General features: G+C 43.6%; 1 protein-coding gene across 3 annotated transcripts in view; it reads right to left on the bottom strand.

The window, feature by feature from the left end:
* LOC125630889 (casein kinase II subunit alpha) overlaps positions 1–21,214 on the bottom strand; it is a 63,777-nt gene that overhangs the window by 22,405 nt on the left and 20,158 nt on the right. For all 3 annotated transcript variants that reach the window (XM_048837101.2, XM_048837102.2, XM_048837103.2), the window contains exons 3-4: positions 4,918–5,053; positions 761–872 (exon numbers count right to left, since the gene is read on the bottom strand). In XM_048837101.2, the coding sequence (XP_048693058.1) occupies positions 761–872; positions 4,918–5,018 (213 nt within the window). In that variant the 5' untranslated portion in view covers positions 5,019–5,053. The remainder of the gene's footprint in view (positions 1–760; positions 873–4,917; positions 5,054–21,214) is intronic.

Genomic DNA, 21,214 nt, shown 5'->3' with positions numbered 1-21,214 from the left:
GCCAAGTATATCATAAGAACGGCCATACTGGGTCAGACCAAAGGTGCCAGGGCCAGGGACCCCAGAGGGAATGGACAGAACAGGGAATCCTCCAGTGATCCCTCCCCTGTCGCTCATTCCCAGCTTCTGGCAAACAGAGGCCAGGGACACCATCCCTGTCCATCCTGGCTAACAGCCATTGACGGCCCTGCCCTCCCTGAGCTCACCTCGTTCTTCTTTGAACCCTGCTCTAGTCATGGCCAACCTCTGCTGCTACTTTAGTTTTAGATCACAGCAACAACAAGGCCTGGTGCATCTGGTAGTGAGTGAGTGAGAGTGAGTGTGTGTGTCCCGTAGCACCTCCAAGTGGGGCAGAGACTGGCACATGTTAATAGACACCCCGCCCAACCTCAGAAGCTATGTCAGTGAGTGCCAGGTAAGTGGATGGTGGAGAAGAGAGGCAAAGAGGGCACATGTGGGGTTTAAATATGAGGAGGAGCACAGAATTTCCCTTCAGTCACCGGGGAATGTGCGCTGATCTTCCTGCCTCTCCCATGGACTCTTCATCACATCAGCTCTCTGAGCTGCGGGTAGGGAGAGGAGGACAGGACAGACAATGAAAAGTTCTCCCTTCCTGTCTCATAACTACAGCCTTCCTCAGCAAAGGATCCATCACCCAAAGATCAGTAGCACAGACCTCAAATGCACAGGGAAAGGGTGAACAAGAAGCACCAGGAGGGGAACAGGATGGGGTTCAAGGCCCCCTGCCCAACATACCCACCTTAAGGATTTTCACCACAACTTTTTCATTGTTCGTGATGTTGATGGCTTCAAAGACTTCACTGTATTTGCCACGGCCAAGTTTCCGCACAAGCTGGTAGTCATCTTGGTTGCTGTACAAAAAGAGAAGATGAAGGAGGAGAACCCAGGTCAGAACCAAACACTGGGTCATTTTCAGAGAGCAGTTCTCCCAAAGATTCTGGTGAGGGCAAGAGAACTGGGAGCTGTTCTATAGCATATAGTGCTTCACAAATGTACCCACAAATCCTAGACCTGGTGAAAAGCAGCTGCCATTGCAAAGGAATACTGCTCTCTTATATACCTCAAAAGGACTCAAAGGGCTTTATGATTAGATACTAACAGAGAACACTTCACTCACCACTGAAATACAACCTTCTCTGGGATGGGACACAACAGCTTGTGACGAAGTGGGACTGTTCTTAATGTTTCCTCTGAATACTGTAGGGGTGCCTCAGTTTCCCCTATGCATTTCTTAAGTCTCTAGGGGGTGGGATAAGGGGGTGTAATTGTTGCAGAGCGAAGGGTCAGTGTACATAAATGGCCGACACTCTGTCTCCTGGCAACTGATGGCCTGGACTCTTCCCCGCTGCAAGGTGATAACTAAAGCTGTTGGAGAACAAAGGAATCCGGTGACCTCCTGGCCCAGGAAAGGGACAAAGCCCAGAGGAGGAAGGGCTGGAGACTGAGTCAGTTTGGAGTGGCTGAGGAATTGCAGGGAAGCCCAGACGGGCATCTGGCCTCCCTGCCGCTGCCCCACCACCCCAAGATGGACCTGACTGTGGGGTCCTGGTCTCTGTACCTACAAGTTCTGTGTTAGACCATGTTCCTGTCGTCTAATAAACCTTCTGTTTTACTGGCTGGCTGAGAGTCATGTCTGACTGCGGAGTTGGGGTGCAGGACCCACTGGCTTCCCCAGGAGCCCCATCTGTGCAGACTCGCTGCGGGAAGCGCACAGTGTGAGAAGGGGATGCTGAATGCTCTGAGGTCAAGCCCAGGAAGGTCGAAGCTGTGTAAGCTTCTTGCCCTGGAGACAGTCTGCTCACAGAGAGGAGGCTCCCCCAGAGTCCTGACTGGCTTCGTAGGGAGCAGTTCCAGAGCATCGCCTGGTGACTCCGTGACACAGCTGCTTAACAGAGTGTAAGTTCACAAGTGTGTGCGCAGATTATTGCTGGAAGAATGCAGCTACCCAGAACCCTGAGGGTAAACACTTCCATGCTGAAGAAGATGGTTTTGGCAATTCAAAAACTTGGCACTCTTCCCTTTGAGAAGCAGATGGAGTCAGGGCTCCTTGAGTCTATTGCCAGCTCCGCCCCCCAGCTACTGAGTAGCCCTGAGGAATACGTCCCCTCTTTGTGCCTCAGTTTTGCCATCTACAAAATGGACAGTTGTGGGCTGTGAGGATTAATTCTTTCCAAACTCCAACATCGACTGATGGAAGGCACTAAAGGAGGGCAAAGATTTACATAGTACTTGCAATGCAATGCTGCCCTCCTCTGTGCAGGGACCTGTCCATTTCTATTGGTCTATAAAGGGTCATGCACGTGTGGAGCACTGTAAAAATAATCTTAACAAGGGGGAATCAGGAAATAATAGGATAAATACCACCCAGAGAACCTGCATTTAAGCTAAATCATCAGGGCCTCATGAAATTCACCTGAGAGGACTAAAGGAACTAGCAAAGCATTGGCAATTATTTCTGGTAAGTCAGGGAGGAAACGCATAAAGCCTCCAAAGATCTGATAAGAGTAAACACGATGGGGAAAGAAAAGGAACAACAGGCAGAGAGTTTGACTTCATACATTGCAAATTACCAGAGTCAATAAAAGGAACTGATCTCTCAACAGAGTAAAACACGGGGAGACAAGTGGACAGCATGGACAAACAAACCAACCATGTCAGGCTCAGCAAATGAAGGAAACATAGTGGGTTGTGTGTGAGAGACAGCAGGGATCAGTTCTTGTTCAATGGGAAACAAGCACAGGGAAGGTCCAGGTCAGTACTAGGAAAAGGTTCATTCTAGGAACAGTCTGAGTGGCAGAACAAGCTGCCAAGGAAGGACATAGAATTATTGTCACTGGAGAGACGCGAGGTTTTGGATTACGCTCCCCGGGGGCTGGCTGGCTCAGGAGCTTAGGAATTGGACAAGGAACCTTTCCTCTCCAGGTCACTGGTCCCAGTCCAGGCTGTTCAGCGGCCGGCATATGAAACGGGGCGGGGAGTGCGGTATATCTCAGTCCCGTTCCCAGTGGACAGAACAAACCCAACACTGCAGTTAGCACTGACTGTTGCCAGTCCCAGCACAGCAGAGCAGGCCTGGTACTAGCTCACATGAAGTTTAAGTTAAAAGCTAAAGCTTATTTTACAGATTTACCTTTAGTCATTAGCACTCAAAGAGCAGCCCACTTCCCCAGCGGTGAGAATTCCCACACTCCAAACCAGCCACTCACAAGAGTGGCTAAGACTCTCCAGACGAGGGTCCTTTTTCAAGCTTACCACCAGCTCCACTGATGCTAGGAGCACTGGGAACCCTGCTATAGGGGCATTGCTGGCTACCAAGAGCATTTTCAGTGCTGTGCCATTTAGATCTGCTCTGAGTGGAGTGACAGGACTTGGTGCTTGTAACGGGGTGGCCACCCACTCCTGCCTGGAAGGGCTCAAAAGAGCCCTGGGAGAGGACCGGGGCTGGGAGCCTTAGGCTGGGCTGATTGGGAGGCAGGTTCAGCTGTGCCCACGCCCCAAACAGACTCCGCTGACCCTATAAAGGGGCTGCTGGGCTGAAGCTCAGGAGACTCTCCCTAGCTTCTGAGGGGGAGGGACCTGGCTGCAGGGACCTAAGCAGAGTACCTAGACTGGAGCAGGGCTGGGGAAGGGCCTGAGGAGCTGGGGAGCTCCAGTCAGGAAAGCCCCAGGCTGCGGCCTAGCATTAGGCCCACAGGTACTGGGGTTGCAGGGGACAGCCCAAGGTCAGACCGAGGCAGCAGGTCCAAACCCAACCTTGCCTGTGATGAGTGGCTTACGCTGCAGTCTGCCCCAGGGCGCGGGGGCTAGCTGGTAACTGGCAGGAGCCTACGACTGAGGCGAGGTAGAGATAGGGGGTAGGGGTTCCCCGGGGAGGGGAGACCCTGCAAGTGAGGGGTTACTGCCAGGGGGCAGCACCCTGGGGTACAAGGGGCACCGGGTCTGGGAGGGACACGGGGGCCCGGCATAAGCAGGACACCGGCCTGCAGAGGGCACTTCAAAGCTGGAAGTAGAGCTAATTCCCAGGACACCAGGAGGTGGTGCCCCCGGGGTGAGTCCCGCACGCTTACAGTGCTGAAAATGAGAGAAGCCACCGGATGCCTATCTATACATAAAGCTAACAGACAGTCCAGCTCCACAGGTGTTAGCAATGATGAGAAAGTATCCAAAGCGCAGACAGAGCTGAAGAGACCAGCTCAGAGCAATAGGGGCTTCAAAATTTGTTACTATAACTTGATTTTAATCTTCTTTTAAATTATAAAAACCTACCAAAGCCAGAATCCTCAGTAACTCCCCCTATTGACTATGCTCTGCAAATCCTAATCACAGCATTAGGCACTTGGGCCAGTGTTTGCAAATGCACGGTGCTTAAAGCTGGACACCAAAATGAAAATGGCTGAATTTTCAGAGGTGCTGGGGACTTCGAATGGCAGGTGCTCAGCACCTCTGAAAGTTAAGCCACTTATTGCTAGTGTTCTATCCACTAGGCAGTGTGACCTAGTAGAGTGTACACTGGACCAGGACTCTGGAGACCTGGGTTCTTCACCCTGCTTTGCCACTGGCTTGCTACTTCGGCAAGCCAAAGCCTCTCTCTGTGCCTCAGTTTCCCCATCTGTAAATTGGGGATAATAATAACGATACACGATTCCTCCTTTCTAAAGTGCTTTGAGATCTAGTGATGAAAAGTGCTAGGTAAGAGGTAGGTATCATTATTATTAAGGTGCTTAAATATATATTTCAGAAGCCTAACTTTAGGCCCCATTTGAAAATATGGGCCATTGATATTATGGTGTTAAGCAACCTAGAAATACCACAAGCCAGTTCGCAAGTAATCTGGTAAATAAGTTTTGAGCCCATGGCTCAAGAAGTCCCTGGGGTTTCCCTTGACACCAGTCATACCCCCATTCCACGACGTGTGACTCGTAGTCCCAGTACTCGCGGGGTCTCTGAGTGTTCACATCCGCATAGACCCTTGCTCGACTCGGCACTGGGCCCGACATGCTTCCACAGACAGAGGGTCAGCACCTCAATCACCCTAAAAAATATAAATACAAACCAATTGGAATGAGAATCAAACTCACCAGCATAAGGAAAGAGGAGGATAAGCATGCATGAACAGGAAGGGGTCTATGGAAAAAGGACACCACACAGAACTGGCAGTGGCTTGTATTTCCAGGCCAGAGGCTAGACACGTACCCAGCTGCCAGTGGCACTGTGCTCTACTTCTGCTCCAGCACCGGGAAGAACCGGCCTCTCACCCCTCTGAAACATCACCCGCTCAGGTCAGCAGCACTGCAGCATGTGTGCAAGAGAACGAAGGAAGCCCACACTCCCACTGCTGGCCAGATTCTGGCCTCCTCCCGGTGACAAGACCTCGGGTGTGCAGAACTGACAGCCCTTTTAGCCTCTGGCAGCACACACGCTCCTCCCCCCTGTCCCAAGCACACTCACTATCCACCCAGGGGGCCAATTAAGTGAACAGCACAAACCTCCCTCCACGGGTCTCCAGTTTCAAGAGCTCCACAGCAATTAAGAACAAGCGCCACCAAATCCTCACTGAACCAGTTAGCTGCCGTCTGGAAAGCTGCTTCCCCAAAGGAGAAAGCTTTTTCTAGGCTCTTCCTTTTTCTAGCTGTCAGTACCGAACCAGGATATAGAACACAAGCAGAGGCAACACTCAGATCTGTCTCAAGACTGGAGGGTTTACGTCAGGGCAGCTCCCAAACCACCCAACCCAGAGCACTACTGGCAAAGGCCACATCTTCTGAGCCTAAAGTACAGCAGGTCACAGCTATCCACCCTGTCTGTCAGGAGGACAGCCTGCAGAGATGAACCCCACATAATGCTCCATTACGGCCACAGCAACCCAAATGACGTACTGGCTGACAAATTCTCATAACTCCTCACTCTGATTAGCTTGAGTGATCCTCCATCAAGGAGCCTACCTTCCTGCTCAGGCATCATATGGTAACTGGTCCCTTCTCTGGGCAGGAAGAAAAGCAAGAATGGCCTCAGGGCAGGTAACCACACTCTTTCCTCAGGGTCAGGGCGAGCAGTTCCTTGACTCTCCCCAGGCCTGCTGAGCCAGGTCACATCTGGTTTAAATGCATCCTCCGTACACTGCACCTGTGTGCTGAACATCCAGCACGACCAGGAATAATTAAGGTGTCCACTGGCTCAAGACCCAGGAACAAGGGGCTTCAGTGAAACACAGTAACCATCATGACCCTGAAAGGGGCAGAACCATAGCTCTGGGCAATTAGTAGGGACGACAGGTAATATTCTTTCAGAACTCACAAATGGACTCAGAGAGTCACCAGAATCTAACAGAGTGGGGTACCCAAACTTTGCCATACTAGGGACTCCACTGGCAAGTTGCCAGGAGCTCACAGCCCCTACTGAAATTGCATAAAATGGAAACATCTATAAAAAGGGATACAGTGACCAAGGAAACTACAGTTCCCAGCACCCAAAAGATGAAGAGTGAACTCTGCATGATGAGACCTGCAGTCTCTGATCCTGCCAAGCAAAGTGGATAAAAATCAATGATTTTTTTTTTAATCTGACTTTTTAATTTAAATTGGATTTTTTTGATAAAATGCTTTTTGAGGAAAAAACCTATCTAAAGATAGTTTTAATTAAGATACATTATAGTTCAAAGATATTTCATCATGGAATAGGGATTATAAATTCTAATTGTATAGTATGAGACAATATATTCATGTAATGTTTAAGAAAAGTTTTGTAAATGAGTTCCAATAGTTCATGGATTAGGGACCCAATCTTATGCGGTTCCAGGGGCTTCTATATAGATTATTTAGCGTAAATCTTTCTATCTACCCAATGGGACGCAGTGCTCAGTCAAGAAGATACCATCAGAGATGCTTAGTTTTGCGGTTCTCAAACTGTGGATTTGTGTCTCCAGAGATAACATGCTTGTTAACAGCAAAAATGTTTGAAAATAAATAAATAAAATATAGAGGTAGGATGGATTTGATTTAAATCAAATTTATTTAAATCAGGATTTAAATCACTAGTTTAGGAAGACTATTTAATCATGGATTTCTACATAAAAGTGCATTCTTGTTGATTATACCCTTAATACATATCCTTCACAACTCAGAGATAGATGTAGGTTTCATTTTTAGAAGGTACACACTTTTAAAATGATTTATTTTGAAAACTTTTCAGATTAGTTTTACAGCTATATCAGAAAATGAATGATTGTTCGATTATTTCATTTACCGAAGGTAATTGAGGCAGACAGTTATGAAGTCATTGGGAGGTGAACTATCTCCAATTCAACAGGTTAATCATTAATATTTGGCAGATTTTCTTGCCGTGCAGTATTACGAGGAGAACATCACCAGACAGACATTTAAATTATTTTATTTAACTAAAACTACAATGTTATGTATTCTGGATTTTTTTCTTCACCAGCAAAAACATAATATTTTAACAAAACAAGCATATGAATTTTTGAATTTAGTTAAACATTAAAGTTTTTTAAAATCAGGTTTGTTTTTCTTAAAACTGTTTTTAACTAAAATAGTTCAATGAAATATTTTTTAAAAAAAATTAACTCGACTATGTCAGCCAGGTTAACATGAGAAACTTAAAATATTGGCTTCGGCAGCTGACTCAGTCGTCTTCACCTTCATTTTCCTGTTTGTTCATAATCTGGAAAAGAAAACAAAGCCTTCCTGCTTCTTCAGGTCCCAAACGACTTCTCAATTTGGAATGAGTTAGTCCAAAGGAAGAAAAATATTCTTTTTACACTGGCAGAAGAAGCTACTGCTGGTAAAAGTGAGATGATCACTTCAACAGTCTCTGAATCCAAGTGCTTAAGTCACGTCCACCAGTTCTCTGCTGTGACTTTCTTTAAAACATCATCAGCAAACATATTTATTGAATGGTTCACCGTTAGCTCTGAAGTTTATTATAGTGGCATTATGGAGGGATGATTGCTGGATGTCCATGTCATCGCCATCTCCTCTTCTTCTCTCTTCTAAATAATTTCTTCTCATCTTGGATACATTTGCAGCATTGTCTGTGACCAAGCTGCGTAGTAGACATTTGAATTTTTTTTCACAGTTTGTTATAGCTTTTACTGCTACTTCTTGTAAGTATTCTGCTGTGTGAGCATTTCCTGATGGATCAATTGTTTCTGTAAGGAAGACATTCCCTTCTTCTGTTTTCACACAAGTACATACAACAGGATCATTGTGGACATTGCTCCACCCATCAAGATTCAGGTTAACAATTTCACCATGTAGGTCTTTTGCACACTGCTCAGTTTCTTTCATACACTTTATCCAGCAATTTGCCTGCGACATCTGCTCTGTTGTGTAGACTGTATCCTGGTCTTAATGACTTAACCATGTTAATGAAGTATGGGTTCTCAATGATACGGAAAGGAGACTTTGTTACATAAACAAATTGGGCAATTTTTTCATTAATTACCTCTTTTTGTAATCTGCTGGTTCTTATCACTAACTTTACCTATGGTTGTTTCTGGACGATGGAGGTTTTTTTTCTCTTTGCTACAGGTGCTATACTGTAGCTGTGAGACATGCATGATGTGACTGAAACACTGTCGTTGGCAGAGAACTCTGAAACTATAGAAAATGATGGTGATCTTGAAGGTGGAGAGTCTTCAGAATCCTGTATGTTGAGGATGGATTCTCCTAAACAAAATAAGTCAATGCAGTTATTTAATTATTACCATACTGTTCATTTAGTGTTACTCATTGCATTCGGACAGGTTTCAGAGTAACAGCCGTGTTAGTCTGTATTCGCAAAAAGAAAAGGAGGACTTGTGGCACCTTAGAGACTAACCAATTTATTTGAGCAGAAGCTTTTGTGAGCTACAGCTCACTTCATCGGATGCATGACTTCATCGGATGCATACATGCATCCGATGAAGTGGGCTGTAGCTCACGAAAGCTTATGCTCAAATAAATTGGTTAGTCTCTAAGGTGTCACAAGTACTCCTTTTCTCATTGCATTCGCTGACACTCAGCACTACTGTAAATGTGAAATTGTAAAAGGAAGATCTGCCTATTTCAGCTCTTCATTTTTTATCACAACTGCATCTAAATGACAGTACCATAGAGTAACAACTGTATTTTTTGCTCAAATATGAGAATTCAAGAATAGTCCAGAAGAAAGACAGGCAGTCCTAAAGAAAGAAGTATGAAATAAAAAAGTTTACCAACCTGAAGATCCTGCATGTTCCGACATGTTCCTTTCATCATCTTCAATGCAGCTTCCTCCTGAGAAGAAACATTTCTTCTGAAACTTCTCCTGATGTTTCATTCGGGCAACCAGGCCTTGCATTTCTTTGTTGCACTGTTTGCATTTTGCACGCATGCCTGTCTTATCCACAGGTAGAGGAACTTCATTCAAATATTCCCAAACTGGGTCCCTTTTCCAGCCTGATGCCATTATAGGTTTTCCCTTCTAGTGAGAGAATGGTATGGTAGATATCAAATCAATGAAGGCTACACTCAGAAATACCTCGAGACTTCTGGAATATGCTGCTCAAAACAGTTTCAATTTTGTTTCTACTGCCTGTCCCTCCCTTCTCATATTTATCTCAGGACTTTTTCTCCTTCTCCAGATCTATTCCGCCCCCAACAATCTTCTATTCATTGTACTTTTTGAAACTTTGCACTTTTAGAGAGATATAAGGGATTGACTCTGTGTACACAAATTTGCAGAGGGACAATAGGGTTGAGGCCTGTTATTTCTCACCTCTATATATTATTTATTTATTTAAAACATTTTTGCTGTTAACAAGCATGTTATCTCTGGAGACACAAATCCACAGTTTGAGAACTGCAAAACTAAGCATCTCTGATGGTATCTTCTCGACTAAGCATTGAATCCCATTGGGTAGATAGAAAGATTACCCTAAATAATCTATACAGAAGCCCCTGGAACTGCATAAGATTGGGTCCCTAATCCATGATCTATTGGAACTCATTTACAAAACTTTTCTTAAACATTACATGAATATATTGTCTCATACTACACAATTAGAATTTATAATCCCTATTCCATGATGAGATGTCTTTGAACTATAATGTATCTTAATTAAAACTATCTTTAGATAGGTTTTTTTCTCTCAAAAAGCATTTTATCAAAAAAATCTGATATAAATAAAAAAAATCTGATTTAAAATTTTTTTTAAACGGTTGATTTTTATCCACCCTGATAAAAAATATTCAGAACACCGACATTAGAAGACAAAATGCCATAGCCCACATATGTTTGTTATTTTAGTTTAAAAATCCACCACACATTTGAGCCTCGAAGTTGAAATTGGGAGCGAATTTCATTGTCGGGGAGCTTGGTTAGCAACCAGCTGCTGCCAGAATTTTTAAGTTAAACTTGGATAAACCAAAAGGCCTGTCAAACCTGATCTCAATGGAGGGGTTGGAAACCCAGGATATGTGACATTAGAAGTTCCCCTGGAGAGGGCCATGTTTGTTGGGGCCTTTAAAAGTAAGTAATAAAATAGCTAAAATTAATAAGAGGAGATTTCTTTTCAAGCTGTTAGTTTAAAAAAAATTAATAACTGGGATGGGGTGTTGGGATTTCTTGTTTATTTCACTAGACTTGCATGTGAAGCCTAAAGCACTTGACAACATGCTGCAGGAATTGAGCCTACTTGGCTAGAGGTTGGAGCATACAGAAACACAGGCATTGTTATATTGTATCAGACCAGGGAAACATCTTGTTCAGTATCCTGTCTCTCCCAGTGGCCGGTACCAGATGCTTCAGAGGAAGGTGGACAGTTATGGAATAACCTGCCCCTTGGGGTAGTTTTGTCCGAACCCCAGGTAGTAAGTGGTTGGCTTATTCCTTGAAGGAGGATTTATGTCCCTCCTCTATTTTTTTCCTCCCTGTCTGTTGTAACTGTAGTTGTTCTCCATAGTAACGTCTAAGCTCGTGGTTTTCAGCTTTTCCCATATCTTGAGTCCATTACAATAGAAACCAATATTGGAACCCCGTTCCAGTCTAGCCAAGAGTGGTCACAACCCCAGGTTTAATCCTGCTAGGCTCTTGGCCTCAGAGATATTTTGTGACCGTGAGTTCTACAGGTTTATCATGTGTATTCCCTTTTATCAGTTTGCTGCCTTTCAGTTTCATTGACTATGGGCCTGTTTTTGTATTATTTGAGAGAGTAAATAGGAGTACCCAATTTACCTTTTCTACACTATTTGTTATTTTATACACCTTTGTCATTTCCTCTCTAAAGTCAACAGTCTCAGTCTCCCCTGTCCACCCTGGCCTCCCACTGATTCTGCTATGTCCTTTCTGAGATGTGATGAACAGAACTGAACACAGTATCCTAGCAGAGGAGGCCTCACTGGTTTATTGAATGGCAGGATAATCTCAGTATTTCCCATCTGATTCTTTGTAGAGCCTAACATTTTGTATACTCTCCCCCCAGAAATATCTTTTTCGTGAGTAGTTACGGATGCGAACTAATAAGATTTTTCCATGTCTTATTTTGAATCTCCTTAATTGGCTCTTTGTAAAGATGAAAGGCAATATGATCTAGTGTAGGGGTGGGCAAACTTTTTGGCTCGAGGGCCACATCTAGGTATGGAAATTGTATGGCAGGCCATGAATGCTCACGAAATTGGGGGTTGGGGTGCAGGGGGGGCGAGGGCTCCAGCTGGCGATGCAGGCTCTGGGGTGGGGCTGGGGATAAGGGGTTGTGGGTGCAGGAGGGTGCTTCAGGCCGGGACTGAGGGGTTCGGAGGGCAGGAGGGGGATCAGAGCTGGGCCAGGGGCACAGGAGGGGGTCGGGGTGCAGGCTCTGGGGGGCGCTTATCTCAAGCAGTTCCCAGAAGCAGCGGCATGTCCCCCCTCACAGAGGCATGGCCAGGTGGCTCTGTGTGCTGCCCCGTCTACAGACGCCATCCCCTGCAGCTCCCATTGGCCAATGGGAGCTGCGGGGGTGGTGCTTGGGGTGGGGGCAGGATGCAGAGCCCCATGGCTGCCCCTATGTGTAGGAGCTGGAGGAGGGACATGCTGCTGCTTCCGGGATCCGCGCGGACTCCCGACCCCGCTCCCCAGTGGGATCTCGAGGGCTGGATTAAAACGTCTGGAGGGCCAGATTTGGCCCCTGGGCCGTAGTTTGCCCACCCCTGGTCTAGTGGTCTGAGCATATCATGGAAACCCAGAAACTCTGATTCTAGTAATCCCAGCTCTGCTCCTGTCTCACTCTGTGATCCTGGACAAGTTGCTTTACCTTTGTGTGCCTCGGTTTCCCAAACGGGGTAATACCTAATAACTACTTCATGTGCGGCTTGTGAGGTTTACTTAGTGTTTGCCCAGGGTACTGCAAATGGAAAAGCATTATGTAAATGCTGTGTGTTTGTGCTTTCTGTCACCTTTGGGTGGACAGACGCCTTTGAGATGTGCCATGGAATTTCTTGTAGTTGATTTGACGATTGGATTTCCTAGAGGAATAGAGCCCAGGATTTTGTGTGTTAAAGAATATATTTTTCTAAAACATAATCTGTGCTGGCTGTGAAGTTTTTGCTAGTTTCCTGTTGGGCTGGGAGATCAGGACAGTTGTTAGAAGCCTACCAACACAGCAGCTGAGTTCAAAATAAGGAAACAAAAATGTCAAGGGCTGACAGATACATGTCCAATCAGAGGTGGGACAGGCCATCCTGCCTTGACCTCCTTCAATGAGTATGTATATGGTTTCTGTAGCCTATGAGTGTTCTGCAGTGCTAAGCACTTGGACAATAGTGTCTCTTTGAGCCCTTCTCCAGCTGTGTATGTACAAGCTCCGAGTAGGAATGGCTCCATGGAACATACGTGGCCTAATATGACTTACAGCGTGACTCGTTATTGTCATTGTCTTCGTATTCAGTACAGAAGCTTGGCACCAGGGTGGACTTGGTTTAATCATGGATTTCTACATAAAAGTGCATTCTTATTGTTTGTTATAACCTTAATACATATTCTTCACAACTTGGAGATAGATGTACATTTCATTTTTAGAAGGTACACACATTTTTAAAGTGATTTATTTTGAAAACTTTTCAGATGAGTTTTACAGCTATATCAGAAAAAAGATTGTTTGGTTATTTCATTTACTGAAGGTAATTGAGGCAGACAGTTATGAAGTCATTGGGAGGTGAACTATCTCCAATTCAACAGGTTAATCATTAATATTTGGCAGATTTTCTTGCCGTGCAGTATTACGAGGAGAACATCACCAGACAGACATTTAAATTATTTTATTTAACTAAAACTACAATGTTATGTATTCTGGATTTTTTTCTTCACCAGCAAAAACATAATATTTTAACAAAACAAGCATATGAATTTTTGAATTTAGTTAAACATTCAAGTTTTTTAAAATCAGATTTGGTTTTGTTAAAACTGTTTTTAACTAAAATAGTTCAATGAAATATTTTTTTAAAAAATTAACTCGACTATGTCAGCCAGGTCAACATGAGAAACTTAAAATATTGGCTTCGGCAGCTGACTCAGTCGTCTTCACCTTCATTTTCCTGTTTGTTCATAATCTGGAAAAGAAAACCAAGCTTTCCTGCTTCTTCAGGCCCAAACAACTTCTCAGTTTGGAATGAATTAGTCCAAAGGAAGAAAATATTCTTTCTACACCGGCAGAAGAAGCTACTGCTGGTAAAAGTGAGATGATCACTTCAACAGTCTCTGAATCCAAGTGCTTAAATGACGTCCACCAGTTCCCTGCTGTGACTTTCTTTAAAACATCATCAGCAAACATATATTTCTTGAATGGTTCACCCTTAGCTCTGAAGTTTATTATAGTGGCATTATGGAGGGATGATTGCTGGATGTCCATGTCATCGCCAACTCCTCTTCTTTAGCAGTTAAGATTTGACCCTGGTACCCAGTATTGAGACTGGTTTCAGAGGAACAGCCGTGTTAGTCTGTATTGAGACTATTTGGAAGAAAATGAGCTGGAGATGGTGCTTGTCTCATCAGTTTTTTTAATGCTTGTAATTTAACTCTGTCATTGCATATTTCTCTATTTTAAGATCTTGCTCGGTTCCTTCCAGATTTCAACAGCGTCCGCCATAAAACAGCGATTTCCCTGCATTTTATTCAAGGCCCCGGAAACAGGCTTCAGGGTGCTCAGCACGTGTTCAACGTTTCTCTTAAGACCAATGTTGAGAACTTTGGCTGTGTATAATGATGCAGCCTCTGGTGGGACACTACTGAGAGTATCAATTCAGGACAGATTGCTTAGAGCAGGGCAGTCACAGCCCAAGGCTGGGGTTTCTTCACTATTCAGACACACGAAACCAGCCAAACAGAGAGAACTTCGGTCTCACCCCACATACAAGTCATACAAGCAGTTGCCTGAGACACTCCAGTTTTCCAGTACCAGTGTCACTCCCTGTAGGGACGAATGGTTATGAAAACCAATACCTCAGTAAAAGAAAAAAGGTTCTCCCGATCCCCAAGGACCAAGGCCCAGACCCAAATCAATATACCAGTCAGATCTTACCCACAAGTCATGCTGTTCCCAATCCTTTAGAATCTAAAATCTAAAGGTTTATTCATAAAAAGAAAGAAATATAGATGAGAACTAAAATTGGTGAAATGGAATCAATGACAGACAGTAATGGCAAAGTTCTTGGTTCAGGCTTGTAGCCGTGATGGAATAAACTGCAGGTTCAAATCAAGACTCTGGAGTACATCCACCGCTGGGATGGGTCATTCAGTCCTTTGTTCAGAGCTTCAGTGTAGCAAAGTCCTCCAGAGGTAAGAAGCGGGACTGAAGACAAAATGGAGGGGTTTCCTGGGCCTTTTATATCCTCTGCCATGTGGAAGAAAACCCCTTTGTTCTGCCTTTGGAAAATCACAGCAGCAAGGTGGAGTTTGGAGTCACATGGGCAAGTCACATGTCCATGCAAGACTCAGTTCTTTACAGGTAGAGCAACCATTGCTCACATGCTACCTTGAACGTTCCCAGGAAGACTCCTCATATGTGGATTGGAGTCTCCCAAAGTCCATTGCCAGTTAAGTGTTTCTTGACTGGGCACTTAATCTGAAGACTCCCCTCAATAAACTGGCCAAATGCTTCACTGGTGCTACTTAGAATCAAACACATTGAGATACAAGTACATAGCCAATATTCATAACTTCAAATACAAAAATGATACACACATATATAAGAACATAAAATGGCCAAACTGGGTCAGACCAAAGGTCCATGGAGCCCAGTATCCTGTCTACCGACAGTGGCCAATGCCAGGTGCCCCAGAGGGAGTGAACCTAACAGGTAATGATCAAGTGATCTCTTTCCTGCCATCTATCTCCACCCTCTGACAAACACAGACTAGGGACACCATTCCTTGCCCATCCTGGCTAATAGCCATTAATGGACTTAACCTCCACAAATTTATCCAGTTCTTTTTTAAACCCTATTATAGTCCTAACCTTCAAAACCTCCTCAGGCAAGGAGTTCCACAGGTTGACTGTGCACTGAGTGAAGAAGAACTTCCTTGTATTTGTTTTAAAGCTGCTGCCCACTAATTTCATTTGGTGGCCCCTAGTTCTTCTATTATGGGAGCAAGTAAATAACTTTTCCCTATTCACTTTCTCCTCACCACTCATGATTTTATAGACCTCTATCATATCCCCCCTTCGCCTCCTCTGTTCCAAGCTGAAAAGTCCTAGCCTCTTTAATCTCTCCTCATATGAGACCCATTCCAAAGCCCTCATCATTTTAGTTGCCCTTCTCTGAACCTTTTCTAATGCCAGTATATCTTGTTTGAGATGAGGGGACCACATCTGTACGCAGTATTCAAGATGTGGGCATACCATGGATTTATATAAGGGCAATAATATATTCTTCATCTTATTCTCTATCCCTTTTTTAATGATTCCTAACATCCCATTTGCTTTTTTGACTGTGACTGCACAGTGCGTGGATGTCTTCAGAGAACTATCCACGATGACTCCAAGATCTTTCTCCTGATTAGTTGTAGCTAAATTAGCCCTCATCATATTGTATGTATGGTTGGGGTTATTTTTTCCACTGTGCATTACTTTACATTTATCCACTTTAAATTTCATTTGCCATTTTGTTGCCTAATCACTTAGTTTTGTGAGATCTTTTTGAAGTTCTTCACAGTCTGCTTTGGTCTTCACTTTCTTGAGCAGTTTAGTATCATCTGCAAACTTTGCCACCTCACTGTTTATCCCTTTCTCCAGATCACTTATGAATAAATTGAATAGGATTGGTCCTCGGACTGACCCTTGGGGAACACCACTAGTTACCCCTCTCCATTCTGAAATGTTACCATTTATCCCTACCCTTTGTTCCCTGTCTTTTAACCAGTTCTCAGTCCATGAAAGGATCTTCTCTCTTATCCCATGACAACTTAATTTACATAAGAGCCTTTGGTGAGGGACCTTCTCAAAGGCTTTCTGGAAATCTAAGTACACTGTGTCCACTGGATCTCCCTTGTCCCCATGTTTGTTGACCCCTCAAAAGAACGCTAATAGATTAGTAAGACATGATTTCCCTTTGCAGAAACCATGTTGACTTTTGCGCAACAATTTATGTTCTTCTCTGTGTCTGACAATTTTATTCTTTACTGTTGTTTCAACTAATTTGCCTGGTACCGACGTTAGACTTACCGGTCTGTCATTGCTGGGATCACCTCTAGAGCCCTTCTTAAATATTGGCGTTACATTAACTATCTTCCAGTCATTGGGTACAGTAGCTGATTTAAAGGACAGGTTACAAACCACAGTTAATAGTTTCACAATTTCACATCTGAGTTCTTTCAGAACTCGTGGGTGAATGCCATCTGGTCCCGGTGACTTGTTACTGTTAAGTTTCTCAATTAATTCCAAAACATCGTCTAGTGACACTTCAATCTGTGATAATTCCTCAGATTTGTCACCTACAAAAGACGGCTCAGGTTTGGGAATCTCCCTAACATCCTCAGCCATGAAGAATCATAGAATCAAGACTGAAGCAAAGAATTCATTTAGTTTCTCTGCGATTACTTTATCGTCTTTAAGTGCTCCTTTTGTATCTCGATCTTCTAGGGGCCCCACTGGTTGTTTAGCAGGCTTCTGATGTACTTAAAAAACATTTTGTTGTTACCTTTTGAGTTTTTGGCTAGCTGTTCTTCAAACTCCTTTTTGGCTTTTCTTATTACATTTTTACATTTAATTTGGCAATGTTTATGCTCCTTTCTATTTACCTCACTAGGATTTGACTTCCACTTTTTAAAAGATGCCTTTTTATCTCTCACTGCTTCTTTTACATGGTTGTTAAGCCACGGTGGCTCTTTTCTAGTTCTTTTACTCTGTTTTTTAATTTGGGGTATTCATTTAAGTTGAGCCTCTATTATGGTGTCTTTGAAAAGTGTCCATGCAGCTTGCAGGGATTTCACTCTAGTCACTGTACCTTTTAATTTCTGTTTAACTAACCTCCGCATTTTTGCATAGCTCCCCTTTCTGAAATTAAATGCCACAGTGTCGGGCTGTTGAGGTGTTCTTCACACCATAGGAATGTTAAATGTTGTTATATTATGGACACTATTTCCAAGCAGTCCTGTTATAGTTACCTCTTGGACCAGATCCTGCGCTCCACTCGGGACTAGATCGAGAGTTGCCTCTCCCCTTGTGGGTTCCTGTACCAGCTGCTCCAAGAAGCAGTCATTGAAAGTATCGAGACATTTTGTCTCTGCATCTCGTCCTGAGGTGACATGTACCCAGTCCATATGGGGATAATTGAAATTCCCCACTATTATTGAGTTCTTTATTTTGATAGCCTCTCTCATCTCCCTTAGCGTTTCATTGTCACTATCACTGTCCTGGTCAGGTGGTCGATAATAGATCCCTACTGTTATATTCTTAGTAGAGCATAGAATAACTATCCGTAGAGATTCTATGGAACATGTGGATTCATTTAAGATTTTTATTTCTGGCGGGACCCAACTGCGAGTGCCAGTTCAGGTCAAATTGCTTCAAGCAGGGCAGTTACAGCCCAAGGCTGGGGTTTCTGTGCACACCAAGGCAAACCAAACCAGCCAGACAGAGGACTTTGGTTTTACCCTATTGGCTAACCACAAGTCACACAAGCAATTCCCTTAGACACTCCAGTTTCCCAGTATCACCACCAGTGCCACTCATTATGGGGACAAATGGTTGTGAAAACCAATACCTCAGTAAAAGAAAAAAGGTTCTCCTGATCCCAAAGGACCAAGCCCCGGACCCAGGTCAATATACAAATCAGATCTTACCCACAAGTCATGCTGTTACCAATCCTTTAGAATCTAAAATCTAAAGGTTTATTCATAAAAGGAACAAGATATAGATGAGAGCTAGAATGGCTTAAATGGAATCAATGACATCCAGTAATGGCCAAGTTCTTGGTTCAGGCTTGCAGCAGTGATAGAATAAACTGCAGGTTCAAATCAAGTCTCTGGAGAACATCCCCAGCTGGGATGGGTCTTTCAGTCCTTGGTTCAAAGCTTCAGTGTAGCAAAGTCCTCCAGAGTTAAGAAGCAGGATTGAAGACCAGATGGAGGAGCTGCAGCAGCTTTTTATATTCTCTTGCCATGTGGTCTGTCTTTCTTTGTCCCAAAGACAAGCTGTCCATCCCATGGCCTGGAAAAACCTCAGAGTTCTGTCCACAGGCAGGTCCCTGCATACCTTGCTGAGTCCCAAGGGGTGTCTGCCTTCTCTCAATGGGTCAGTTGTATTGCTGATGGTCCTTAATGGGCCATCCAGCAGGCTAGGCAGAGCTGACCCCAACTTGTCTGGGGAGTCACCCAGAAGCATAGCATAAGTTTGAAATACAGACAGTATAGAGCCAATATTCATAACTTCAACTATAAAAATGATACACATAGACAGATAGCATAATCATAATCAGCAAACCATAACCTTATCTTAGACACCTCATTTGACCCTCTTTATATAAGATTTGGTGCCACTACAGGACCTTCAAGTCAATAATGTCACAAAAGGCTACTGTTGTAGAAATTGTAAAAATACTTCCATAACAACCACTTTGCAGCAGCTGCTCTGAAAAGAGTGGGAGGAACCAAGCTCACTCTCCCACAAGACGTGAGATGGAACTCAGTCGTGGACTGTTCTGAGCACTGTAACAAGAACTGGCCTAATCGGATGACAGTTTGTGAAAAAAATCGTGAAAAAATAGATGGCCCTGTCATAGCCAAAGTTCTCAACATTGGGCTTAAGAGAAACATTGAATACATGCTGAGCACCCTGAAGCCTGTTTCCGGGGCCTTGAACAAAATGCAGGGAAATCGCTGTTTTATGGCTGACGCTGATGAAATCTGGAAGGAACCGAGCAAGATCTTAAAATAGAGAAATATGCAATGACAGAGTTAAATTACAAGCATTAAAAAAACAAATGGGACAAGAACCGTCTCCAGCTCATTTTCTTCCAAATATTCTCAATACTCGGTACCAGTGTCAAATCTTAACTGCTGAAGAAAAGGCGTTGGCGATGACATGGACATCCAGCAATCACCCCTCCATAATGCCACTATAATAAACTTCAGAGCTAATGGTGAACCATTCAAGAAATATATGTTTGCTGATGATGTTTTAAAGAAAGTCACAGCAGTGAACTGGTGGACGTGACTTAAGCACTTGGATTCAGAGACTGTTGAAGTGATCATCTCACTTTTACCAGCAGTAGCTTCTTCTGCCAGTGTAAAAAGAATATTTTTCTTCCTTTGGACTAATTCATTCCAAATTGAGAAGTCATTTGGGACCTGAAGAAGCAGGAAAGCTTGGTTTTCTTTTCCAGATTATGAACAGACAGGAAAATGAAGGTGACTGAGTTAGCTGCCGAAGCCAATATTTTAAGTTTCTTATGTTGACCTGGCTGACATAGTCGGTTTAATTTTTGCGTTTTTTTTAAATATTTCATTTAACTATTTTACTTAAAAACAATTTTAACAAAAACGTGAATGTTTAACTAAATTCAAAAATTCATATGCTTGTTTTGTTAAAATATTATCTTTGCTGTTGAAGAAAAAAAATCCAGAATACATAACACTGTTGTTTTAGTTAAATAAAACAATTTAAATGTCTGTCTGGTGATGTTCTTCTCCTAATACAGCATGGTAAGAAAATCCTCCAAATATTAATGATTAACCTGTTGAATTGGAGATAGTTCACCTTCCAGTGACTTCATAAATATCTGCCTCAATTACCTTTGGTAAATGAAATAACCAAACAATCATTCATTTTCTGATATAGCTGTAAAACTAATCTGAAAAGTTTTCAAAATAAATCACTTTAAAAATGTATAGTGTGTACCTTCTAAAAGTGAAACCGACATCTATCTCTAAGTTGTTAAGAATATGGTTATAACAACCAACAAGAAGGCACTTTTACGTAGAAATCCATGATTAAATTGAGTCTTCCTGGCTAGTGATTCAAATCATGATTTAAATCAAATCCACCCTGTTTTTTTCTAGTATCCTCCAATACCCCTTCCTCACTGCAGAAATGTCCAGAGTTTTATCTGAAAAGTGCCAATGTGGAGGGATCCCAGACCCTCTGCTGGCCACCAATTCAACCACCATCTGCTGGAGTCTGGCCAAAATACCAGCCTCTTCAACCACCCTGGACCTTCCTCTCTGAAAGGGGCCCGCACCCGCAGCGCACTGACAGCAGAAACCCCTTCTCCTCTCATCTGGATGGCCCAATCAGCAACAGTCCCTGGAAACATGACACTCTGCTTCCCTTCCCATAAGATCTGCACCAGTGCCACAAGCAGGAATTTATGATGCATATTTGTTTCCAAGGTAAGCGATATCAGACCCAGAAGGCTCAACCTTGATGGAGGAAAATCCCTTACTCTAGGGGCAGCCAAAATCTGGCCAAGGGCAGCCCTCCTGTTTAACCAAGATGTGGCCTGTGGAGAGTAGAGGTCCTACAAGCAATCCTCCATCTGGATTCTAATGTCCTGGCCTTGTTCTGTACTCTCCAGGAGCTACACTTCCATATGAAAGATAAAGGCAGCTGCAATCTGCTCCATTTTATAGAAATTCAGTGCAGCCCTTGACTCCTCTAGTAGTTAACAAATGCACCTCAGCCGCCCAAAGTTTGGACACCACCCCTCTGTCTTATTCACATGCATTCAACAGCATCCAGCCTGAGCTGC

This window comes from Caretta caretta, chromosome 2, assembly GCF_965140235.1.
Source record: "Caretta caretta isolate rCarCar2 chromosome 2, rCarCar1.hap1, whole genome shotgun sequence".
NCBI lineage: Eukaryota > Metazoa > Chordata > Testudines > Cheloniidae > Caretta > Caretta caretta.
The sequence above is the reverse complement of the archived record's forward strand: the minus strand, read 5'-3'. Positions and strand labels throughout refer to the sequence as shown.